Source organism: Nannospalax galili, unplaced genomic scaffold, assembly GCF_000622305.1.
Source record: "Nannospalax galili isolate Female #2095 unplaced genomic scaffold, S.galili_v1.0 scaffold983, whole genome shotgun sequence".
Lineage (NCBI taxonomy): Eukaryota > Metazoa > Chordata > Mammalia > Rodentia > Spalacidae > Nannospalax > Nannospalax galili.
Genome location: NW_008350255.1, coordinates 267,324 through 288,704, shown reverse-complemented (window position 1 = coordinate 288,704; position 21,381 = coordinate 267,324). Strand labels below are relative to the sequence as shown.

The following is a 21,381-nucleotide window of genomic DNA, read 5'->3' as shown; positions in this document are numbered from 1 at the left end:
ACAATGAACATTGAACTATAAGGGAATGGATTACTGCATAGGCTATAGCACAGATAGACTATCAGACGGGTGTGCTGTTATGGCTTAGCTATGAAGCATTCCCCCAAGCCTCATGTGTTGAAGGCTTGTCCTCAGCTGCTAGACCCAATCACCTAGTGGTGACTGTATCATGAGGGGGTGGTCTAATGAATGGACTAATCCATGATAGGATGGTGTTACTTGGAGGTGAGGCTAGGCTTGAGGAAGTACATTACGGGGGATGTGCTCTGGAAAAACACAAATTGTGACATGTCTCTTTGTCTCCTGGCTGCCATGACATGTGCTGCCTGTGCTGCACGCTCCTACCCGTCATATTCTTTATCACCACCGGCCCAGAGCAACGGATCCAAACTTGGACCAAAACTTCTGAAACTGAGCCAAAATAAACCTTTCGTCATTCAAAATTATTTTTCTCAGGTATTTTTTACAGCAACAAAAAGTCTAACTAACAATAAGATATATGAATTCAAAGAAGCCAGTCATCAAAAATCACATACTGTATGATTCCATTTATGTAACTCTCCAGAATATACAGAGACAGAAAGCCTGTCAGTGACTGCTGGGGAAGGGGTGGGAAGTGACTGCTAATGGGGATAGGAGTCTTTAATTTCACAAACATGTTCTAAAAATCAACAGTAGTAATATTTGTGTAACTCTGAGTATATTCTAAATCATTGAAGATTGATTTTAGAGGGTTGATTTTATGGGATGTGAATTAAAAATTATATGGAGGGGGTGGAGAGATGGTTCAGAAGTTAAGAGCACTTGCTGTTCTTGCAGAAGACCAGAGTTTGGTTCCTAGCACCCACATTACAATAGCCTTTAACTCCAGCTTCAAGGGGACCTGATGCCCCTGACCTCTGTGGACACACACACACACACACACACACACACACACACACACACCTAAAGGTAGAGTAAAAACATTCCGTGGGAAGCTGATCAGGGCAGTACATACCTGTAATCCCAGTACCTGGGAAGCTGAAGCAGGAAGATCACCACTGTCAAACTAGATGAGCTGGGCCACACAGTGAGACCATGTCTCCAAAAACCAAAACAGCAACTCAAACTACAGAGGAGAATAAACCATGGAACCAAAGACGGGACTAGAGCTTTTCCAACAGTGGAGGTTAAATGACAGTGGATGACACTTCTAAAACTGGGAAATATTCCTAACTTAGAATTCTCCATCAGGCTAGAATACAAATATTTTCAGACATTCACCACCTCAAATTTTCCCTCCCATCCCATGACCATTTCTTAGAAAGCAATTGGAGGATAGATTTCACCAATATGAAGAAAGAGGCAGGCCTGAGATCCAACAGAGGAGACAGAAGCATTCCTAAGGTCTCGAGGTGATGGCTCAGGGCAGCAGCAGCAGCTGGTCTAGGGATAAAGCAGTTCAGACTGGAAAGAAAGAGAGAACGCAGGAGGAACAGCTCCACAGAGAAAAGAGTCACAACATCATAGAGGAAAGATTGTGACAGATTTTTTTTGTAAGGAGTTTGACATTTTCTCAGTGTTTAGGTTGGCCTATGGATAAGTTCACAGAAAACAAAGCAAAAGCGTAACTACTTCTAGGAAAAACAAAAGGTATGCAAGAAAATAAATGTATTCACACTGGACCACGTGGCTCACCAAGAAGCCAAAGTTGCTTGGTCATAAGAGTACAATTTTGCCTCAATTTTACTTTGAGAGTACGAAGACGGGGACCTGGGTATGTCGTGGGGCAGGAGGTCGGGAAAAGAGCACTACATGCCCACGGTCCAAAGAAGAAGCTAACAGAAAACGTCACAAATCGAGAAAACAAGAAATAACAATATAGGCCTATCACTTCTTGACTAGCTCTGTAGGCATAAAGGTTTACTACAGGGACAGCTGTCATTTACAACCTGACATAAACTTCCTCCCAGTAGAAACATCACTGTACAATCAAACAGAAAACAATTCAAAAGGTTACAGAGCAAGAAGAATATTCCCTCTAGAAATTACTATTTGTAATTTTGTACACATAAATATTTATATCCTTCAGTTTTGAGCAAATACATAAAAGAATTTGTTTTAGTAAAAATGGGATTCTTTTTTAAAAATATTTTATTATTTTTATTTTTTATGTATATGAGTGTTTTGCCTGCATGTTCGTGTTCTGCAATGCCCACAGAGGCCAGAAGAAAGTGTTGGAGCCCCTGGAACTGGAGTTACGGATGGCTGTTAGCCACCATGTGGGTGCTGGAAATTGAACACAGGTCCTCTGAAAGAACAGCAAGTGTTCTTAAACAGCTGAGACATCTCTCTAGCCCCTTAAATGGGATAATTCTATATGCTGTTCCTTTCCTTAGGAAAAAAAAACCCAGTAATATATTGTGTGTAACTTTTAATATAAGGACATCCTTTTTAGTGGCTACACAATATTCAACAATACAGCTATATTTTAATTTATTTACCTGGCCTCATATCGAAAGACATTGCCACACATATTTTGGTATTATAAACAACACTGACATAAAAATATGTCTACATACATCTCTGCTCAGTTCAATTATTTCCCAGAAGAACTTCTGAGCCCAAGACTCTAAACATTAAAAACATGAATACAGCGTTCTGGCTGCCCACGGAGAGCCCATGTCCCACACTCAGCCTGCAGCAGGCATCACCAATCTTTCAACGTTGTTCTCGGTATTCATCAGTGCCACACCCCATCATGGCTCTAATCTGCATTCTCTGACCATCCATCCATCTGGCATGTTTAGGTTTTCTAGCATGGTTTTCCATCTCTTCTGCTGGTTTTTTTTACACTTTTCCAGTGTACTAAACATTTTCTACTGGATTCATGAATGCTGAATGCATTTGTCATCATTTCTTTTTCTAAATTCTATATGTGTTTGTGTGCATTCATGTGTGTGTACATGTGTGGATACATTTGTGCACACTTACACACACACAGTCTAGAGAAGGATATTAGCTGTTCTCCACTACGGTCTGTATCTCCACCTTATTCCACAATATGGTCTCTCATCAAATCTGGAGCTTGCCATTTTCTGGCTTGGCTGATGACCAGCAGCCCCAGCAATCCTGTCCCCAACTTCCATAGCACTCAGGTACAGGCACGCGTGGCCATGCTTGGCTTTTTTATGTGGATGCCGAAGATTTGAACTCAGGTCCTCAAGCTTGTATAGGAAGCGCTCTTACCCACCGAGCCATGTCCCCAGCCCTCATTATTTCCTAATAACAGCTATTGATGGAGATCAATGGGAGAAAAGGGGCAGCGGATTAAAAGGATGACACTGCTGCGGTGACCAGACACTCCTGGCACCATAGGGAGCAGCAGTCTCGGGGTTAGTGGGGGCCAAGGCGCACCCACCTCCACAAAGGCAAACTTCTCCTCGCTGGTATAATTGTAGCGCGTGGCTCGCTCGTACTCCTCTGCTGTGCCAGGGCAGTCCTTGTTGCAGAACTTGTCTGTGGGGTGAACCAGCTTCCAAGAGTACTGAGGAGAGAGGGACAAGATACTCGTCAGCTGAGCATGGTAAAGAAAATGGCAGAGCCAAGCCAGTAGGCACACGACATGCAGAGGAAAAAGTGCTGACTCTCAAAGGACAGGCACGGACCTCGAAAACAGGAAGTGAAGGAAGCCAGACATTGTATGACATTGTAGGAAGCAGCTACAATACAGAGACATACATGGAAAATACAATGCTCAGGGCTGGAGAATGGGGTGATAAATATGGACTTAAAAACTATATACATGGGGGCTGGAGAGATAGCTCAGTGGTTAAGAACACTGACTATTCTTGCAGAAGACCCGGGTTTGAATCCCAGCACCCACATGGCAGCTAACAACTGTCCATAACTCCAGTTCCAGGGATTCCTTCACAGGAATTGCACGATACGGGTGCATTTACCTACATGCAGGCAACACACTCATACACAGAAAATAAAAATAATAAATATTAAAAATATATATACACATTAAAGATTTATTTTTAATTATGTGTATGTGTGTGTGTGCATGTGTACTGAGTATGGGTACCTGCGGACATTACAGTTCCCCTGGAACTGGAGTTATAGGAGCTTGTGAGCTGCCAAGCAGGAGTGCTGAGAACTGAACTTGGATCCTCTGCAAGAACAGACCATGCTCTTAAGCCCATCTCTTTAGCCCCAGGTGGAGGGTGTTTTGAAGTGATGAACATACTCTCAATTTATGGTTATACAAGTTGGTGACTATACTTAAAAATGCACTGGGTAAATATGTGAATTCTATCTCCCTAAAGCTATTGAAGAGTACTGAGGCGAGGCAGGGGTAGAAATATGCCACGTGAATCAGGTCAGTGTGAGGCCCAGCACCCCAGGACACCTACCACCTCCATGACGTGAGCACTCCACTTGGATAAAAGCTGCAGGCCACGCAGGGCCAGGTCAAACAGCTCCCGGTATTCCTCATCCGACTTCTGGCTGTCCAGCCCTGAGCCTGTCACCACCTGGGGACATAGAGCATCCCACTCATGGTCCATGTGCCTGGAACTTGTAAACATTAGCCCCATGATTCCCACCAAGAACTGTGCAATTATTATGCTCCCTAGATAGACGAACTGGGCCCTGACAGGAATCTTGCTGAAGACCACACGGCTTGTAAGTGGCTGAGAGTCCTAATTCAGGAGGTGTCACCTCAGAGTCCAGTTCATTCTCACCCGCGTACCTTGTAGCAAGGACTTAAACTATCCCGACTGTTCACAGCTGGCAATGTAGACCAGCGAGCGATTCAAGAACAAATCCCCACAGAGATATTAGCTATGAGTATGTATATAAGCAACGACTTTCACACAGCACTCTTAACCCACAGGGTTCCTTCTGGGTTTGTACTCAATTTCACATACAGCATAATCACAAATCACTAAATTGATATCATAGTTCATTTATTAGACAGGATGCACTGAATACAAAGTTCCTGTAAAGACGAACTTTTGTATGTGTTACATTCCACAAGAAAACATTTAATGTATGTATGTATGCATGTATGCACCAACATCTGTGTACATGAGTATGTATGTGCATACATATGTACATATGCAGGTGGTCATTACTGGTGGATGCTCTCTTTGTGACTTTGCCTCCTCACTATCTGCCTATTTGTAATTTCCCAAGTCAACACTTGCAGTGATGTCTCCACCTCCTGCAGACATCTGCATGTTCTCAGCTGAGGCTGGACACAGGCCTCTGCATTTTTGTTTCAGCTCATACTGAAAACAAGCATCCTGTCAGCAGTGGACGCAGTGCCATGCTATCCATACTTTTGTGCTTTTTGTTAACAATTTCACCATTCAAAGCAGTGCTGATGTGCTATGTAGTGTTCCTACCTGCAGGAAAGTTGTGACACACAGGTTTAGATAGCATTCCTTCAAACAGAAGCCATGGTGGTGTTGACCCTCAGTTAATGACAATGTATCTATCATCTATCTATCATCTCTATCTATCTATCTATCTATCTATCTATCATCTATCTATCAATCATCTATCTATCTATCTATCTATCTATCTATCTATCACAAAAATGTCTTTAGACAGAGACATGGATAAAACAAGATTATGTCTGTCGGTTGATGAAAAAGCGGTGGCCAGATGCTCACAGGAATTCAACTCTATTTCTCCGCAGACCAATGGCTCATTATTGCTAATTCAGAATTCATGACATTTTACAGAATATTACTATTGCAAGAAATGAAAACGAATAGCATATATGCATGCATAAAGCATGTTCAGTTGGCCCTCTATGTCTGAGGGGTCTGCAGCCAATAGATTACACAGCAGTGGATAGAAAAATATTTGGAAAAGTATTGTCTCTGTATTGTACGTACACAGAGCTTTCTTGCCATTAACCCTAAATAATACAGCAAAACGGTGTGATGGTGAGATTTAATTGTCACTTTGACACAACCTACAGTCACCTGGGAAGAAAGGCTCTTGCAGATGGTCTATGTTGGGTTGGCCTGTGGGCAGTTCTGTGGGGGATTGTCTTAAGATCATTGATGTGGGAAGACCCAGCCCAGTGTGGATGGCACCATTCCCTAGGCAGGGGGACCTGAACTGTATACAAGTGGAGAAACTGAACTGAGCACAGTAAGCAAGGAAGCCCTCATATACTCATTTATGTCTGTTCTTGACTGTGGATATGATGTGACCAGCTCATGATGTGACCAAGCTGTCTCAACCTCCCATTTCTTTGACCTCCCCACAAATGGTCCTCCCATTTAGCTCAGCTAACTGGCATGTTTGGTAAGAAAGCTAAAGGTCTGGATTTGACCTGGTCCCTGTGCTCCACGAGCTTATCAATGCCTGGTCTTGATTGTCCCCATTTAAAATGTGCTGCCTCTTTCTTTCTTTCTTTCTTTCTTTCTTTCTTTCTTTCTTTCTTTCTTTCTTTCTTTCTTTCTTTCTTTCTTTCTCTTTCTTTCTTTCTTTCTTTCTTTCTTTTCTTTCTTTTTCTCTCTCTTTCTTCCCTCCCTCCCTCCCGCCTTCGTTCCTTCCTTCTTTCCTTTCTATATTTTTTTTTGAGACAGGGTCTCCATGTAGCCCCAGCTGGCCTGGAAATCACTATGTAGACCAGGCTGGCCTTGAACTCACAGAGATCCACCTGCCTCTGCCTCCTGTGCTGGGATTAAAGGTGCGTGCCACCACACCCTGTAAAACACATTGCTTTATGAGCTGATCATGATCATAAGTTATTTCTTGAGCTGGACTTGGAAAAAAGTACTCGTTATGGCCATTGGTCACATGGCGGAGTCAGTGAGCAAACTAAAAATTATGTGCTATAAAGGGTCTCAGATCAGGGATCTGTGTAGATCAAAACAGCAAGCTCATGTATCTATGACAAAGGTGTCTATGGAAAGAGACCCACAAGGACATATGATAATCAAAATTGCTTCTAGGATGGTAGGATTTTAGGGAGCTGATTCTCCTTCCTTTCATATACCTTCTTTGTCCTTCAGTTTGCAAATTATGTTCTTAGATTCAAAAGAGAGAAAAAAGGGGTTAGAGGGATGGCTCTTTGCAGAGGACCTGAGTTCAGTTCCCAGCACTCACATGGCAGCTAACAACTCTCCAGGAATCCAACACCCTCTTCTAGCCTCAACAGGCATTGCATGCACAAGGTGCACTTACATATATGCAGGCAAAACACTCATGTAAATAAAATAATTGTTTTTAAAAAGAAAAAATGTAAACATAATCATTGGAATTACAGGAGATTTTTATGGCCTTTTTGTATGTATATGATGAGTGTGTGCTTGTGCGTGTGGATGCAGATATACATACACTTGCCACAGTCTGCATATGAAGTTTCAAGGACAACCTTGGGTGTCGGTCCTCACTTCCACTTTGAGGCAGAGTCTCTATGCTGCTCGCTGTACCACTGCTTACACCAGGCTAGCTGGCCCACAGACTTCCAGGCTTCTCCCATCACTGCCTCCCTCTTGCTGTAAGAGCTCTAGGATGACAGACACATGCTGCCACCCTTTATGTGGGTTCTGGGATCTAAAATCAGTTTCTCATGCACATCTGGCCAGCACTTCACCCACTGAGCCATCTGCCCAGCCTTTTATGGCCTTTTATCGCTAATTCCACTTATGGTATTTTGCAATGATCACATATTATTGCACAGCTATACAATTTAAGTAGTGTCGGGAGCAAGTGAGTTTAGAACTCTGTCTTTGGTCAGGGAAGCGGGAGGTGGCATTGATCCTGTGCAGCTAGAATGAATAGTTACCAGGTCCTTACTGTCTTTCATACACACAAAATAAAAATAAGATAAAATATTTTAAAAAATACTATTATCCCCACTTAAAATGTCTGTATTTTTAAAAATTATTTTATGTGTATGAGTGTATTTGCCTGCATGTATGTAAGTGCACCCATGCTGTGCAGTACCTGTGAAGAGAGCACTGAATCCCCCTGGACCTGGAGTCACGGAAAGTTGTGAGCCGCCATGTTGGTGCTGGGAACTGAACTTGGATCCTCTGATCCTCTGCAAGAGCAGCCAGTGTTCTTGGCTGCTGAGTCATCTCTCCAGCCACACATATTTTATTTTTAACTGACACCCAGTAATATCTATGGGGCATAGTGTGGTGACGCAACACTCAAATACAATGTATGATGATCAGATGGGCTCACTGGCATATCTATCTCCTCTGATGTAATGTCTTCATGCTGAGGAACATTCAAAATTCTCTCTACTAGCCACTTTGAAATATTCAATTAATTGTTGTCAACCATAGTTGCCCTACTGTGTGAAGGAACTAATATTATAAGTGATTCCTTCTTCTTGACTATTTTCAAGCTATGTTTTCTTGAATATTTATAATTTAATAAAAGCACAAATACCTTAAGATGAAAAAAAGAATGATCTTATCTGACTAGACGTTTTTAAAAACATTTTATTTTTATTTTATGTGTATGCATGTATTGCCTGCATGTATGTAAGTGCACCCATGTTGTGCAGTGCCTGTGGAAGACAGAAGACCATGTTAGAGTCCCCTAGAGCTGGAGTTCTGGATGACTGTTAGTCACCATGTGGGTGCTGGGATCCAAACCCGGGTCTTCTGCAAAAACAGCCAGTGTTCTTAACTGCTGAGTCATCTCTTAGCCCCCACCCCACCCCACATTACTTCTGTACCTGTTTACAATCCCCTCTGGTACTGACTTCCTGCCCACCCCATCCTTCCTGGGGAAATGGCATTACATCAGTTTTGTTAATGTACAGGTAAGGAAACTAAGGCACAGAGGTTTTGAGCATCAGTTCCAGGGCTGACTCTGAACCCACGCTTCGGGCAGCTCTACCCTCCTGCCTCTGCCGTGCTTCTCTCCCAGCTCCTCTGTACTGTTGCTGACCCTGGGTCCTTCAGTTACAGCCCAGCCACAGAGCTTACCTCACTGTTGCTGTATCGAGCCAGCTCAGAGATGAATCGGATGTGGTCATCCCGGATCTGAACCATTTGCTCACAGATGTTGTACTGGGGGCTGATGCTGCTCTGTGTGCACGTCCACCTGGGGAGAGAAATCAAAGGATTGGTGTAGGTCCCAGCCCCAGGCACCTTCACGGGACAGGCACCTTCCGTGCTCTAGCTGCTCCTGGTCCTCAGCCAACATGGCCAGCTCCCCTGGGTGGAACCAAAGGTAAAGTGGCCACCTAAGATCCACAGTCTGTTCTGTAGGTGCCACGGCTAGAAAGCAGAGGAAGTCCTGCCTCCTCCTGCTCCTCCTCCAGATCCTAATGCAGGTCTTTCTGGACACAGGTCTACAATACTTACCAATCACACAGAGGGCTTAGGGCAAGGTCACAGCCTCTCTAGGACCACAAAGGGCTGGAACCCTAGCTAAACAAAATCAAGGCAGGCAATCTCCCAAGCCTCTCTGCTGACTCCAAAATACCAGCTCCAACATCCAGTGCTGGAAGATGGCTCTGGAGGGGCCTCTGGGCAGAGGTAGGGGAACCTAAATGGGCCTGTCCTTTCCAACAAGGATCTGGTGCTGTGGACACACAGGGCCAGAGAAGCCCTATCTTGCTGACAGGCATGGCTGGTGCCTCCTTCCCTCCTCCTTGTCCCTTTCCCTCCGTCTCCCCTTTCCTCTCTTCTTTCTTCTCAGGCCTTAGGAAAACCATCCTGACCTGGAAAGGAAATGAATGACAGGAAACCCTTCACTCTTCTCCACTCTAGACAGACTGGGAGTAAGGCGGGGAAAAGGTTCCGAGAGGACTCTGAATTTCAAAGGGAGATGAGAAGGGCGCTCAGGAATTCTGAGCAGTGACAAGTACCTCTAGCTGAGATCTTCCTGTTTTTTTGTGGTGAGCTACTTGTGGAGAGAATGTGACACTCTCATTCAAACCCCTGACTTGCTGCCAGGTTATAAGTCTCTATCTTCCCCAACCAGCCTCTTCTTCCAAGGTTGCCAGACATGGCCTAGCTTTCCCTGTGGGAATCCAGGAAGGCACAGGTCAAGGACCCTCTGTAGGTATCTTTTTTAAAAAAGACTTTCTTAGACAAGATCTCATGTACCCGAGGCTGGACCTGAGCTCTTCATCCTCTTGCCTCCACCTCCCAAGCGCTGAAATTACAGGTATTCATACCACACTCAGTTTCTGTTGGTATCATTTTAATCCCAAGCTACTAAGAGAGACTGAGGCAGAAGGAACACACGTTGAAGATGTGCCTGGGCTACATAATGAATGCAACTTGCAAAACAGAAAGTAGGAAGAAAGGTGAGGCTGTGGCTCAGGGGTAAGGTTCAATCCTGGCAAGTTCAATCCCCAGCACCACAATAATAAAAAAGACACCCATCAAAGTGCAGCCGGCCCTGCTCCACACGGCAGTGCCATGCTCACTCAGCTCTAGGTGCGATGCCTATGAACAGACCCTGCAGTGACTTTGAGATCAGAGGGACCAAGGCTGTAGCTGGATGCTTCCCAGGTTTAGCGAGCAACTGACCCAACCCCAGGCCTCAGCACAGATTTCCTAGAACCATGGTTTATAAAACAACATAGAGGGAGATTGTCAACTCATGTCACAGCAGGAACCGGCATACTTAACCACATACTTACTGCATGGTCACAGAACCCTAGCAGAAACCTGACTCACGGTGATGACAGCCATGTTGGAGGGCTCCTGCTGTCCCACTGAGGGGAGGGGGTTACTGCTGGGCAGGACAAGGGGCAAGGCTATGCTCTGAGCCCTTTAGAGCCTGGCAGCAATGGGCGGGGGCAAAAGGGCTCAGAGCACCCTCACTGTTCCCCTCCTGGCGCTGCTGTTCTGCAGAATCCACCTGCCCAGGGCTCTGGGGAGGGAGGAGGGGCTGAAGTGGCCCCTCAACCCCCTGCCCGGGCTGGGCCTCCTCACAGGAGCCAAGAGACATTACGGCAGGCACTCACTTGGACTTGTTCTCTTCATAGTGAGCACTGGTCTTAATGTATCTGGCCAGCTCTATCTGCATGTCGCCGAATAGGGGAACCACTTGTAGCTGCTGCAAAGGAAGCAAACAGAGCACATGAGATGCCACGGGAAGGGCTGGGGCTGCTGCACCCGTGGGGCTGCAGGCTTCCGTGTATACCTCGGGACAGGTGCCTGGCTCTGCTTCTGATGGTGCTGCAGTGGGATTTTGGAGCCCCGCAGAGCCCCAGCCAGCATAAAGTCTTTCCCCTGCCTCTAATCAACTCCATAGTCCAAACTGAGGCCAGAGTGACTTGTCCAAGGGATTTGTCCAAGGTGACACAGCCAGGAGAACAGATGAAGTAGAGGACGGATGACTGCCCTCCCAGAACCAGCTCCTTTCTGCTCTCCCTTTCTCCAGTTGACAAGATCCTCGCTGTTCCAAACCGGACCAGGAACAGATGTCAGCGTGGCACCGACCAGGTGTGACTTTTCTGAGAACATCCACCTTGATACCTAACACCACCAGACAACTCCCAACTACAGCCAGCACAGATGGAGAGGAGGCTGGTGTCTGCACCTGTCTTATACACTGGATACTTTACACATACTATCTCAGCCAAGTCTGGTGGTACAGGCCTATAATCTCAGCTTTTCAGGATGCTAAGACAAGAGAATCATAAATTCATGGTCTGCTTAGGCAACATAATGACACTTTATCTCAAAATAAAAAGTGAAAAAAAAAAAAAAAGAGGAATGGAGCACTTGGTTAGCATGGGCAGGGTTCTGGGTTTAATCCCAAGTATGGCAAAAACCAGCCAACCAACCACTACCTCCATCCACATGTAGCTGTGAAATCAGTGCTGTCTTCCCTTCCATTGAGCCAGCACAGACACCAACACATAGGAAATTCAGGGTGTTCACAAAGTCAGCCAGCTAGACCAAGAGCCAGAATCGTAACCTGGGGCTCAGGCTCCTCTAGAGTAGACACGCTCAGCATTCAGAGCTGTCAGATTGGAGAACTCAGCTCCAGGAAGCTAATCTAGTGCCTTCCCCAAAGCCACTCAGGTATGGAGGGGCAGAGGCAGATGAAACCCAGGCCTGGTGTAGCCCTGGCTCCACCCCATATCTGTCATGCTCAAGGCAGATTTTGTAAGTCTCCTAACATGAAACCCGTCTTCACTTGGGGTAAGTCTAGAGAAAAGCAAGTCTCCAGTTTAACAGGAAGCTAACAAGTCAAACAAGAAGACACCTCTCAAAGACTCCTGTTCTTAAACCTTAATGTACCTGGCATCACCTAGTGTCCTCCCAGTATAGCACTCCCATGGGCCTGGGCTCATGCCTGCAGGGCCCACTGTTAGAAACTCAGAATGAGAATTCAGTTCCAGAGTGTGACAACTGTCTAAAACTCTGAAGGCTTAATTTAACTGCAAGTTTTTATTTAGAAAGATCTAGTGCCAGAAGGCCAGATCTCAGGTGCTGGAACGAACTATGCTTAAGGGGTGTGTTGGTGAGAAGGTCTGCCCAGGGGTGAGGGTGCAGGGAGGCGGCCTGCCATGGGCCCTGGAGTGGCAAACCGTGTGCAAACATGAATCCACTTAAAACCTAGTCTTTAGTCCTTCTTCCAGAAGCTTCTTTCAGTAGCTCTAGAGCATCCTGAAAAATTAAAGCACATCTTCTAGGGTGCAACTCTGTCTTCAGATGATGAAAGATTTCAGGAAAAGGAAAAGGCCCCCAGTGGGATCCCAGGTGAGTCCTGAGTCCTAAGACTGGGAACTGCATGTAGACAGAGTAACATTTTCATCTACCATGTGTAGCTGGGGCCCTGTGCTCTTATTTCCTCTCCTTTGAGGGTCTTTAGAACTATGGTGTTCTGAACCATCTCCACAGCTTTCTGACTAATTTCATTTCTTCCTCTGAAGATCCAGATTCTGGTAACTCTGGGCCTTGGCCAGCCACAGCTCCAGTTACTGACCTTAAAGAACTTATCGATTTTGCTAAGGTTGATTCTCTTCTTGGCGTCCAGTTTGTAAATGTTACTGACATTTCCATCCATCAGGTAGAGGCCGAAACCCATCACCTAGAACGAGAAGGGGCTGAGTGCAAAATCGGCATGCCATCGGAACAGCTAATGAAAACAAAATATGGGTCCATAAAGTACTTACACGCATCTTGCAGATACATATTCTGTGTAAAAAGCCTATACATCTCCAAATGAAGGCAGGACACGTGGGTCTAATTTCAACCAGACATTTAGTATATTATTATGGCAGCCACTGTGTATGGGCCAGAGTCTGTGGCTAAGGCTTAACAAGTATTGTTTCAATTCTCACAGTACTCTTAGGAGTCGAGTTCTACAGACAAGGAATCAGAGACATTGAGAGGTCAGCTTGCCAAAGCTACACAGCTAAGCTGTAGAGACTTTGTCTGAACAAGATCTAACCCAAGATCTGTTGTCCAAATGTATACTTTTAGGTCTTCCAGAACAGAGACCCTGTTGAATCCCAGAGATATCCAAAGTCATTGATAGGCATAGAACCACTGTCAACTGGTAAATGACCAGAAGAATCCCCAAGTTGTTCCCCAGAAAAATGGGGATGTAAAGGCTCCTTAGGAGTCACTGGTAACATTGTTTTAAATGCCTGAAGATGTTGATATCCTTGATATTTCAACCCATTTTCTGGTTACTTTAAATGAGCTTCTTTAGGTGAAATGACTAGCTTAAAATATATATCGTTATATTTACAAACAAGTACACCTCTCACCACTCATCAAAGAAGCTTCTTTTTGCAACAGATGGAGACTATTGCAGAGTTCCACAACAGATCAAATGCAGAGAATAAGTGTCTGTGAGATGCCTAAGTGACACATCTATAATGCAGCCTCTACACCTAAGGCTCAGGGAGCACAGTAGAACAGGGGGCAGAGAGAAGGGTAATGCAGCTCGCAACTCTCACCAGCAAAACTTCCTCATGCAACAGATAATGATTAACACAGAAGGTCACAACTGGCCAAAATGTAGAGAATTAGAGACTGCAGAGTATATGTCCCTTGAAAGGACTCTTATATTAAACCTCACCCACCCAGGGATCAGGGACTTGTGGAAGAATGTGAAAAGACTTTAAGAGCCAAGGGTAGTAGTGAATGACCACAAAGAAACAGTTTTCCAGGTGGCTGGGAACTTACTGATATGAACTCACAGCAATGGTAACAGCAGATGCAAGACCCATGCAAACTCAGACCATACAAAAACCCAGCATAGAAATGGGGAAATGTGTAAGAAGCCCCAACATTAGCTGAATAACTGTTGGCAGCTGATCACTGCTGGGAGAGGGAGAATTGGTCTTCTTTAAGGGAGTGATGCTAGATAGGTTGACCAGGCTCCAGTGGATGAACTCATACCAAGGGACATCTGGGGACACAAACTGGACTTGATGGGCCTTAAAATGTAGGGCAGAATGCATGAAATTCAGCAAGGGGCCAACGGGGGTACAGACAGGGGAATGAATCTAAATATGATTATGATTATGATATGATTATGAAATGCACAAAAATTCAATAAAAAACAGAAAAAATGAGCAGCTGAAAGGGCATGGCCATCTATGGAGACATGGGAAGTCCATTCTCACTGTGCTTTACCTCTCAACACCCCCAAGGGGAAGGAGTAGAGGACCATGAAGGCTGCATCCTGCTTGATGCATTCTGTCCTGCAGGATTCACAGTAGACCCTCCTGTTAAGAGTACATGGCGCGCCTTGGTGGCAGCTGCGCTCACTAACACAAGCTGCAGAGAGGCAACAGCAAAACAGTGTGGGAAGCCTGCAGAGGTTGGGGACTCGAGGGAAGCGGCCTGTGCAGGGATCAAAGGCAGGTGAGAGGAGAAGGTCTCAGAACCTAATGACAGCATCTAGCCTGCTTGGGGACCAGAGCATAGTAAGGCAGCTGTGGAAGCCGCAGGCCTGGGCACAGCTACAGTTACTTCTCAGGTTTGGAACTGGGGTGCCAGGGTTAGCAGTTGAAGGTGCAGCAAACTCTCTGGGTTTCTGATGGCCCAAGGAAGCCAGAGTGAACAAGTCACAAAAGCCACATGGTCCCTGCTACCATTTCAATATGGTTTGCTTCCCTGAACTTACATAAAAATTTAAGCCCCAAAGTCATAGGGCAATAGTATTAAGAGGGTGAAACTTGCTGGTTGTGGTGGTACACACCTGTAACCCAAGCACTTGGGAGGCTGAGGCACAAGAGTCAAGAATTCAAGGTCAGCCTAGTACATAGATTGTGTCTCAAAAATAAAAAAAATTAAAAAATAAAAGAGAATGAAACTTAATTTTATTACAGTATTTAGAGATGGAGTCTTTGGAAAGTAATTAGATTAGACAGTTAAGAGACCCCATGATTGAATACTAGTGGTTTTATAGGGACAGGGAGAGAGACCACAAACAGCCACAAAATGCTCCCACCATGTGATACCCTGGGGAGAAACCACACCACTATCTGGGCTTTCAGCCTGAACACTGGGCTAACTAAACTTCCTTTATAAAGTATGCTACCTCACACATCTGTTGGAATGATGAAAAATTAAAAATACACTTTGCAAAATCAACTGAGGTGCTGGAAATTTAAAGACAAGAATCCCATGCCAGAGAAGGTTCTTAGAATAATGAAACTGACATGAAGGAGAAGAAGAGAAAGCAAAGACCTTTGAGAGATGAGATTCTAGAGAAGAAGGAACAGGAGGGACTGTGTGGTGCTCTAAAAAATCTGTAAATGGGCTAGAGAGATGGCTCAACGGTTAAGAGCACTGGCTGCTCTTGCAGAGGACCCAGGTTCTGTTCCTAGCACCCACATGGTGGCTAACAACTGTCCATAATTCCAGTTCAAGTGATCCAACACCCTCTTTTGAGCTCCATGGGCATTGCACGACACAGGTACACTTATATACATGCAGACAACACACATAAAATAAAAATAAATAATAAGTATTAAAAAAAATCTGGAGACGGTTGTTCACGTCAGCTATAGGAGAAGGTTAGAAGGAACGTTCTAGAAAGAACCTGAGCACCCATCCATCCAACAATGGTTAAAGCACTGAAGGTTCTTTTGTACGACAAAATAGATGTTATATAGACATGACAAAATATAGGTCTATATAACATTCCAAACACATATGATGACATGGAGGCTGGAGAGATGGTTCAGTGAGTAGAGGTACTTGTTGCCAAGTCTGACAACCTGAGTTCAGTCCCTGGGACCTACATGGTGGAAGGAGAGCGCTCACTCCCTCAAGATGTCCTCTGACTTCTACATGTGTGCCACACAAGGTTAAAATTTCTACATACTATGGATACTGAATATTTTGAAAATATACAAGTATAAAAAATATGAGGTCAAGGGTTGGGGATTTAGCTCAGTGGTCGAGCGCTTGCCTAGCAAGTACAAGGCCCTGGGTTCGGTCCTCAGCTCTGAAGAAAAAGACAAAAAAAAATGAGGTCACACACCAAAATGCTGAGTAGAAAGATCGTAAGCGATTTAAAAATTTTATGCTTTCCTGCATAATCTAGATTTTCAATAATAATAATAATAATAATAATGGCTTCATAATTTTAGAATCAAAATTGTAGACTGTTGAAATAATTATGACCATTTTGACAAAATACAGATTCTGCCTTCCCTTTTAAGTCAGCAGTTTTGCTTCGAGGAAGTTTAGCTTCACAGAAAGCTGTCCTCCAAGGTTGTGTGCCAAGAGGGTTTTTAGTGTAGTGTAGCAAACAAACATCTAACCATACGGCTGTGTGAAATAATGAGCTCCCCATACAATGGGCTACTTGGCATCCACTAAGGATGGCACTCTGGAAACACCGTAAAGATGTTTTCAATGTGTGTAGGGCACATTAAAGGAAAGGGGTGAGGTCGTAGATACTATCTGCAATAAGATCTGAATCATTAACTGTTATTTTAAAATAATTTTAAGTGGGTGCTGGGGGGATGGCTCAGTCAGTAAAGTACTTCTTGAGACCCGAGTTCAATCCCCAGCACCCATGTGAAAGCTGGCATGGTGGTTCACTTACAATTCCAGCTCTGGGGAGGCAGAGCTGAGCAGATCCCTGGAGCTCACTGATCAGCCTAGCCCAATTGATGAGGCTCAGGTCCCAGGGAGAGAACACGAGAGAGCATCAAAAACATGATGGAAACTGGACAGATGATGGCTCAGCTGTTAAGAGCACTCTTGCAGAGGACCTGAGTTCAGTTCCCAGCACCTACATCAGGTTGCTCACAACCTCCTATAACTACAGCTTCAGGGCATCTCACGCCTCTTGCCTCCAAGGGCACCTGCACTCACATGTACATATGTACATACATACATACATACATACATACATACATACAGACAGACACACACACAATTAAAAATAATAAAAATAAATCCTTAGAAAATAAGATGGATGGCTCCTGAAGAGTGACACCTTTGGTCTGCAAACACATGTGTGCACACAGGTGTGCATACACACATGCATACACGTGTGTACACACAGTCACATACACAATTTTAAGTAAGGAGGCAGGAGGCAAGCCTGGCCAGCAGTACGAGGTGGGGTGTTTTACCTTGAGGAGCATGTGTTTCTCACTGGGGGTCAAGTACATCTTGTTCTCATAGTAATCCACGCAGATGTTGACGATGTCTGCCAGCAGCTCCTCATAGCCTGGGATCACTTCCAGTTGCTGGTGTAGACACTAAACAGCAGCACCACTTGCTGGTTAGGTAAAGCATGCATCCTCTGTACCGCCCAGAAGACCGGGAGCTGGGCAGGCGACTGGACACTGGCCCTCACTGAAGTCACAGGAAGAGGAAGCCTGCTTGCAGCAGGCACTTAACCACCTGACTCCCCCCTAATGCCAGACAGTGGCTGGTTGATGAAGTTTTTGCTCACCTCCCAGGGCAGAGAGCTCATCTCCCTGAGCCTTCCATGTGACCCTAGTAGAAAGTGGACTCTTAAGCTGGGCAGAAAGGCAGCTTTACTGCAATTGACCTGCAGTAATTTCAGTTTAGTTTTAAGGGTATAAACTTCTCAACAAGGTTTCTTTAGGCAAAGGCACGAGGAAGACCAACCCAGGGAAAGTGCTGGCTGCTGTCTCCTTCCTAGCAGGATCTAGCCGTTCAGAAACATCTCCTGGGGAGGAAGGTCTGAGGACCTCACTGCAGCTCTTTCTCTCCAAAAAGATAGGCTGGGCTCCTGAAGGATACCCAGTGGACAGACAGCAGGGGCTGTGACTCTAGGGGCCTCAGAGGCTAAGCAGCCTTCTGCAGTGACCAAAAAGGCCCTGCTACCTCCAGACCTTCAAGATGGGGATATGAGCCCGAGAACCCTTGGAAGAGGCAGGGCCCAGCTCTGTATGGGCCTGGGTCCCTGGACACTCCCACTGGTACTTGTTTAATCAACAGTGAGATGGTTCAAATTATAATAGGCAGAATGGGAGCAAAACAGCACCACAGATGCACCTGGCAAAGCAGTGGAAGTGGGCACAGCTGTGCCTCTCCAGGCCCTTAGTGAGCTTCTGCATGCCAAGGGCTTTTTATACATACCTCATTCATTTAGTCCTATGAGATATATTCCTTTTTTTTTAAAGGTAGCCCCAGCTGGCTTGGAACTCCCTGTGTATACCAGGCTGACCTCACCTGTGTCTGCCTCCCAAGTGCTGGGATTAAAGGCATGTACCTCCATGCCCGGCCCATGAGATATATTCTTATAATACTCTTTAAATAATAAACCCATTTTATACATGAGTAAACTGAGCCTTAGACTTTGCCCAAGGTATGACAGTTGGCCCATGGTAGGCCTGTTATTAACCTCTAGGCTGATGCTGGGCTACAGCATTGGCTGGGAAACTTCCAGAGGACCAAACCTGGAGAGGCCACAGGCCTCTTTAGTTCACTTTCATGAAAGACAGTGAAGACCAAGTGTGGACTGAACTCAGCCTTATGGATCTCCTGGCCTCATGGATCTCCTGGCCTCAGGTCCCGGCCTCACTTCCCTGGATTGCCAAGCAGAACCAAGAGAGAGAGTATAATCGCACCTGGGTGATCCTGTTGTGGTTAGCCAGAAACATGGACAGGTTCTGAGATTCCTGAATGGACTGGGGGTCTGCCATCTTCCTCAGGAACTGGGCTGCTCTGAAATGCAGAAGGGAATTGATAGCAGGCTACACAGGTGTCTGCTGCCACTCAGCCCACAGTGACATCATCCCAATGCTGTGGAGCCCTGAACATCACAGGTGACTCTGAGGTCAAAGGAGAGTGTTTGGAGGATCTGAGGCTGTGTGGACCATTGTGAGGGGGGCTGAAAGCACCAAACATTTCATGGGAACCAGGAAGGAGCAAGTGATACAGGGATTGGGTGGAGCATCCCTGAGCCTGCCCATGACCTCCGGGAAGCACAGTGAGCACTGGGGAACATCACAGGCCGGAAGCTGTATTTTTATTGTGTTCTGTTCATTATAGGAAAAACCTCAATGTTCTCTATTCTTGTTTGTAGTGCTGGGGATTAAACCTAGGGTACTGTGCACACTAAGCAAGCTCAGTGGTCAAGTCCTTTTTCAGTATTATTATTTTTCACTTTTGAGACAAGGTTTTACCAAGTTTTTCAGACTGGCCTCAAACTCTAGCCCAGGCGAGCTTGGACTGACCGCATTCCTGCCTTAGACTCCCAAAGCCGGAGGCACGACAGGCCTGTGCCACCAGCTTCAGCAGATGATCTTTCTGCTGCAGCCTCCTAGGCTGGGTAGCAGGCCTGGCTTCACTTCAGCACTCTCAAGCTCAGCGCTGCATGGAAACACAGGTGTCTTTAACCTAACAGGTTGACAGACAGAAGGAGGAAGCACACAGAGAACACAAGCTGGCCTTCACAGAATGTCCCAGCCTAACCCAGCAAGGCATAGCTCGAGTCACGATGACCTGTGAGAACAGGGACAGTGAGCCTGCCTGGCTAGGGACACAGATGTCAGCTGTGGCCTGTAACTGGGAAATCCTTAGAGAAGGGTGCTGCATGGTGGCTGTCTGTGCCAGCTTCAGGAAGTGGTCAGTTCTGAGTGGGCCTTGAAATGGGCTCTGGCTACTGGGCATCCCCAGGTTTCACATCTGACCGAGAAGGGTAAAATTGTGACAGTCTACTTTTTCTAATTACCGTGAAGTCCCAGGAGACATACAGACACTGTGGTGCTCATCTGAGTCTTAGGCAACTCCCAGAGGCTGTCACTTTGCACTGTGCTCCCCAACCTGGGTGGCTATATCCTGACTTCTGAAGACTGATGATCTCTCCCAGTCCCAGTCTGTTCTTCAATGTTAATATAGACTCCCAATTCCCAGGGTGAGTACCGTCCGCTGAGATCACCCCACCCCATTCTGTGACTGAGTGAGGGATTAGCATGTGACCCAAGCTAGATGGATGGCAATCCTGCCTGGGACTTGTCAAGTGTATGTGGAAGGAGGGGCACTCTTCTGAAAAGCTGGGGTGTGCCCTGGGCTGGTAGGAAGCTGCTGCAGGGGCCCAGGTGAGAAAGAAGCCCAGGGAGAAGCAGTTCCAGTGGGGAGGTGGGAAGACCCAGGTGAACACTGCTTCTCGGATAACTGGGGGCACATATGCCTGGCTTTGTGGTTCTGTGACATATGTAATGGCTTTCTGTCTCTCACAGGCAGTGACAAGGTAACTAACTGTCTTACAATTACCTTACTGGTCCCACAAGGCAGGCAGAAGAAATCACTGCTGCTCCCCAGGTGGGAGAAGCAAGGACCTGATTCCATCCTGAGGCATCAAGTCTGGCCAAGATCAAGTTATCCAAAGCCCCGGCTCTCTACTGTCTTCCTCAAACCACCAGACATGGTGGGTGGCCCTGCTGTATCTGGGGAAGGGCTGCTCTGGAACCCAGAAGGGAGCCCGTGAGAAGGGAGGGAGCGGGGAAGGTGCCTGACCTCTTATAGGCAGAGTGGTCGTTCTTGACGCTGCACTTCATATTCTTCAGCTCGTCCAGGACTGCGAACATGTTGATGAACTTGCCCAGAGTCAGCAGGTAAGCCTCGGAAACAAAGTCCTTCCTGCGCTCGGCATGGCACAGTCGCTTCACCTCACTGCAGAAGCGCTCAATGGCCTTGCGCTGGAGGCAGAAGGACGGTGATGAAGGTGGGGCAGCCTGGTGGGGGCCTCAGGACACTTGAGCAGGAACAGGCCAAGGCTCCCCTGAAGCTCTCACCAGAGCAGAGCAACAGGACATATCTGCCATGTCAGGCAGTCTTTCTTAGAGGTGTCTCTTAGTTCCAAAGCTGATTTTGACAGCAGTGCTAGGACCTACGCCAAGTGAGTCTATCCAATGAGTTCATCCAAAATACATTTGCTAAGTGGCATTGTGTCCCCAGCACCCAGGGTTGGGCATTAGAAAAT

General features: G+C 46.0%; 1 protein-coding gene across 1 annotated transcript in view; it reads right to left on the bottom strand.

The window, feature by feature from the left end:
- Nucleotides 1–21,381, bottom strand: part of Cyfip2 (cytoplasmic FMR1 interacting protein 2) — a gene marked incomplete in the record, with an annotated part of 135,344 nt that overhangs the window by 73,145 nt on the left and 40,818 nt on the right. Inside the window, 8 exon segments of the mRNA XM_017801740.2 lie at nucleotides 3,401–3,526; nucleotides 4,398–4,517; nucleotides 8,958–9,075; nucleotides 10,955–11,046; nucleotides 12,928–13,032; nucleotides 17,555–17,683; nucleotides 19,025–19,121; nucleotides 20,916–21,097. Coding sequence (XP_017657229.1) covers nucleotides 3,401–3,526; nucleotides 4,398–4,517; nucleotides 8,958–9,075; nucleotides 10,955–11,046; nucleotides 12,928–13,032; nucleotides 17,555–17,683; nucleotides 19,025–19,121; nucleotides 20,916–21,097 — 969 coding nt within the window.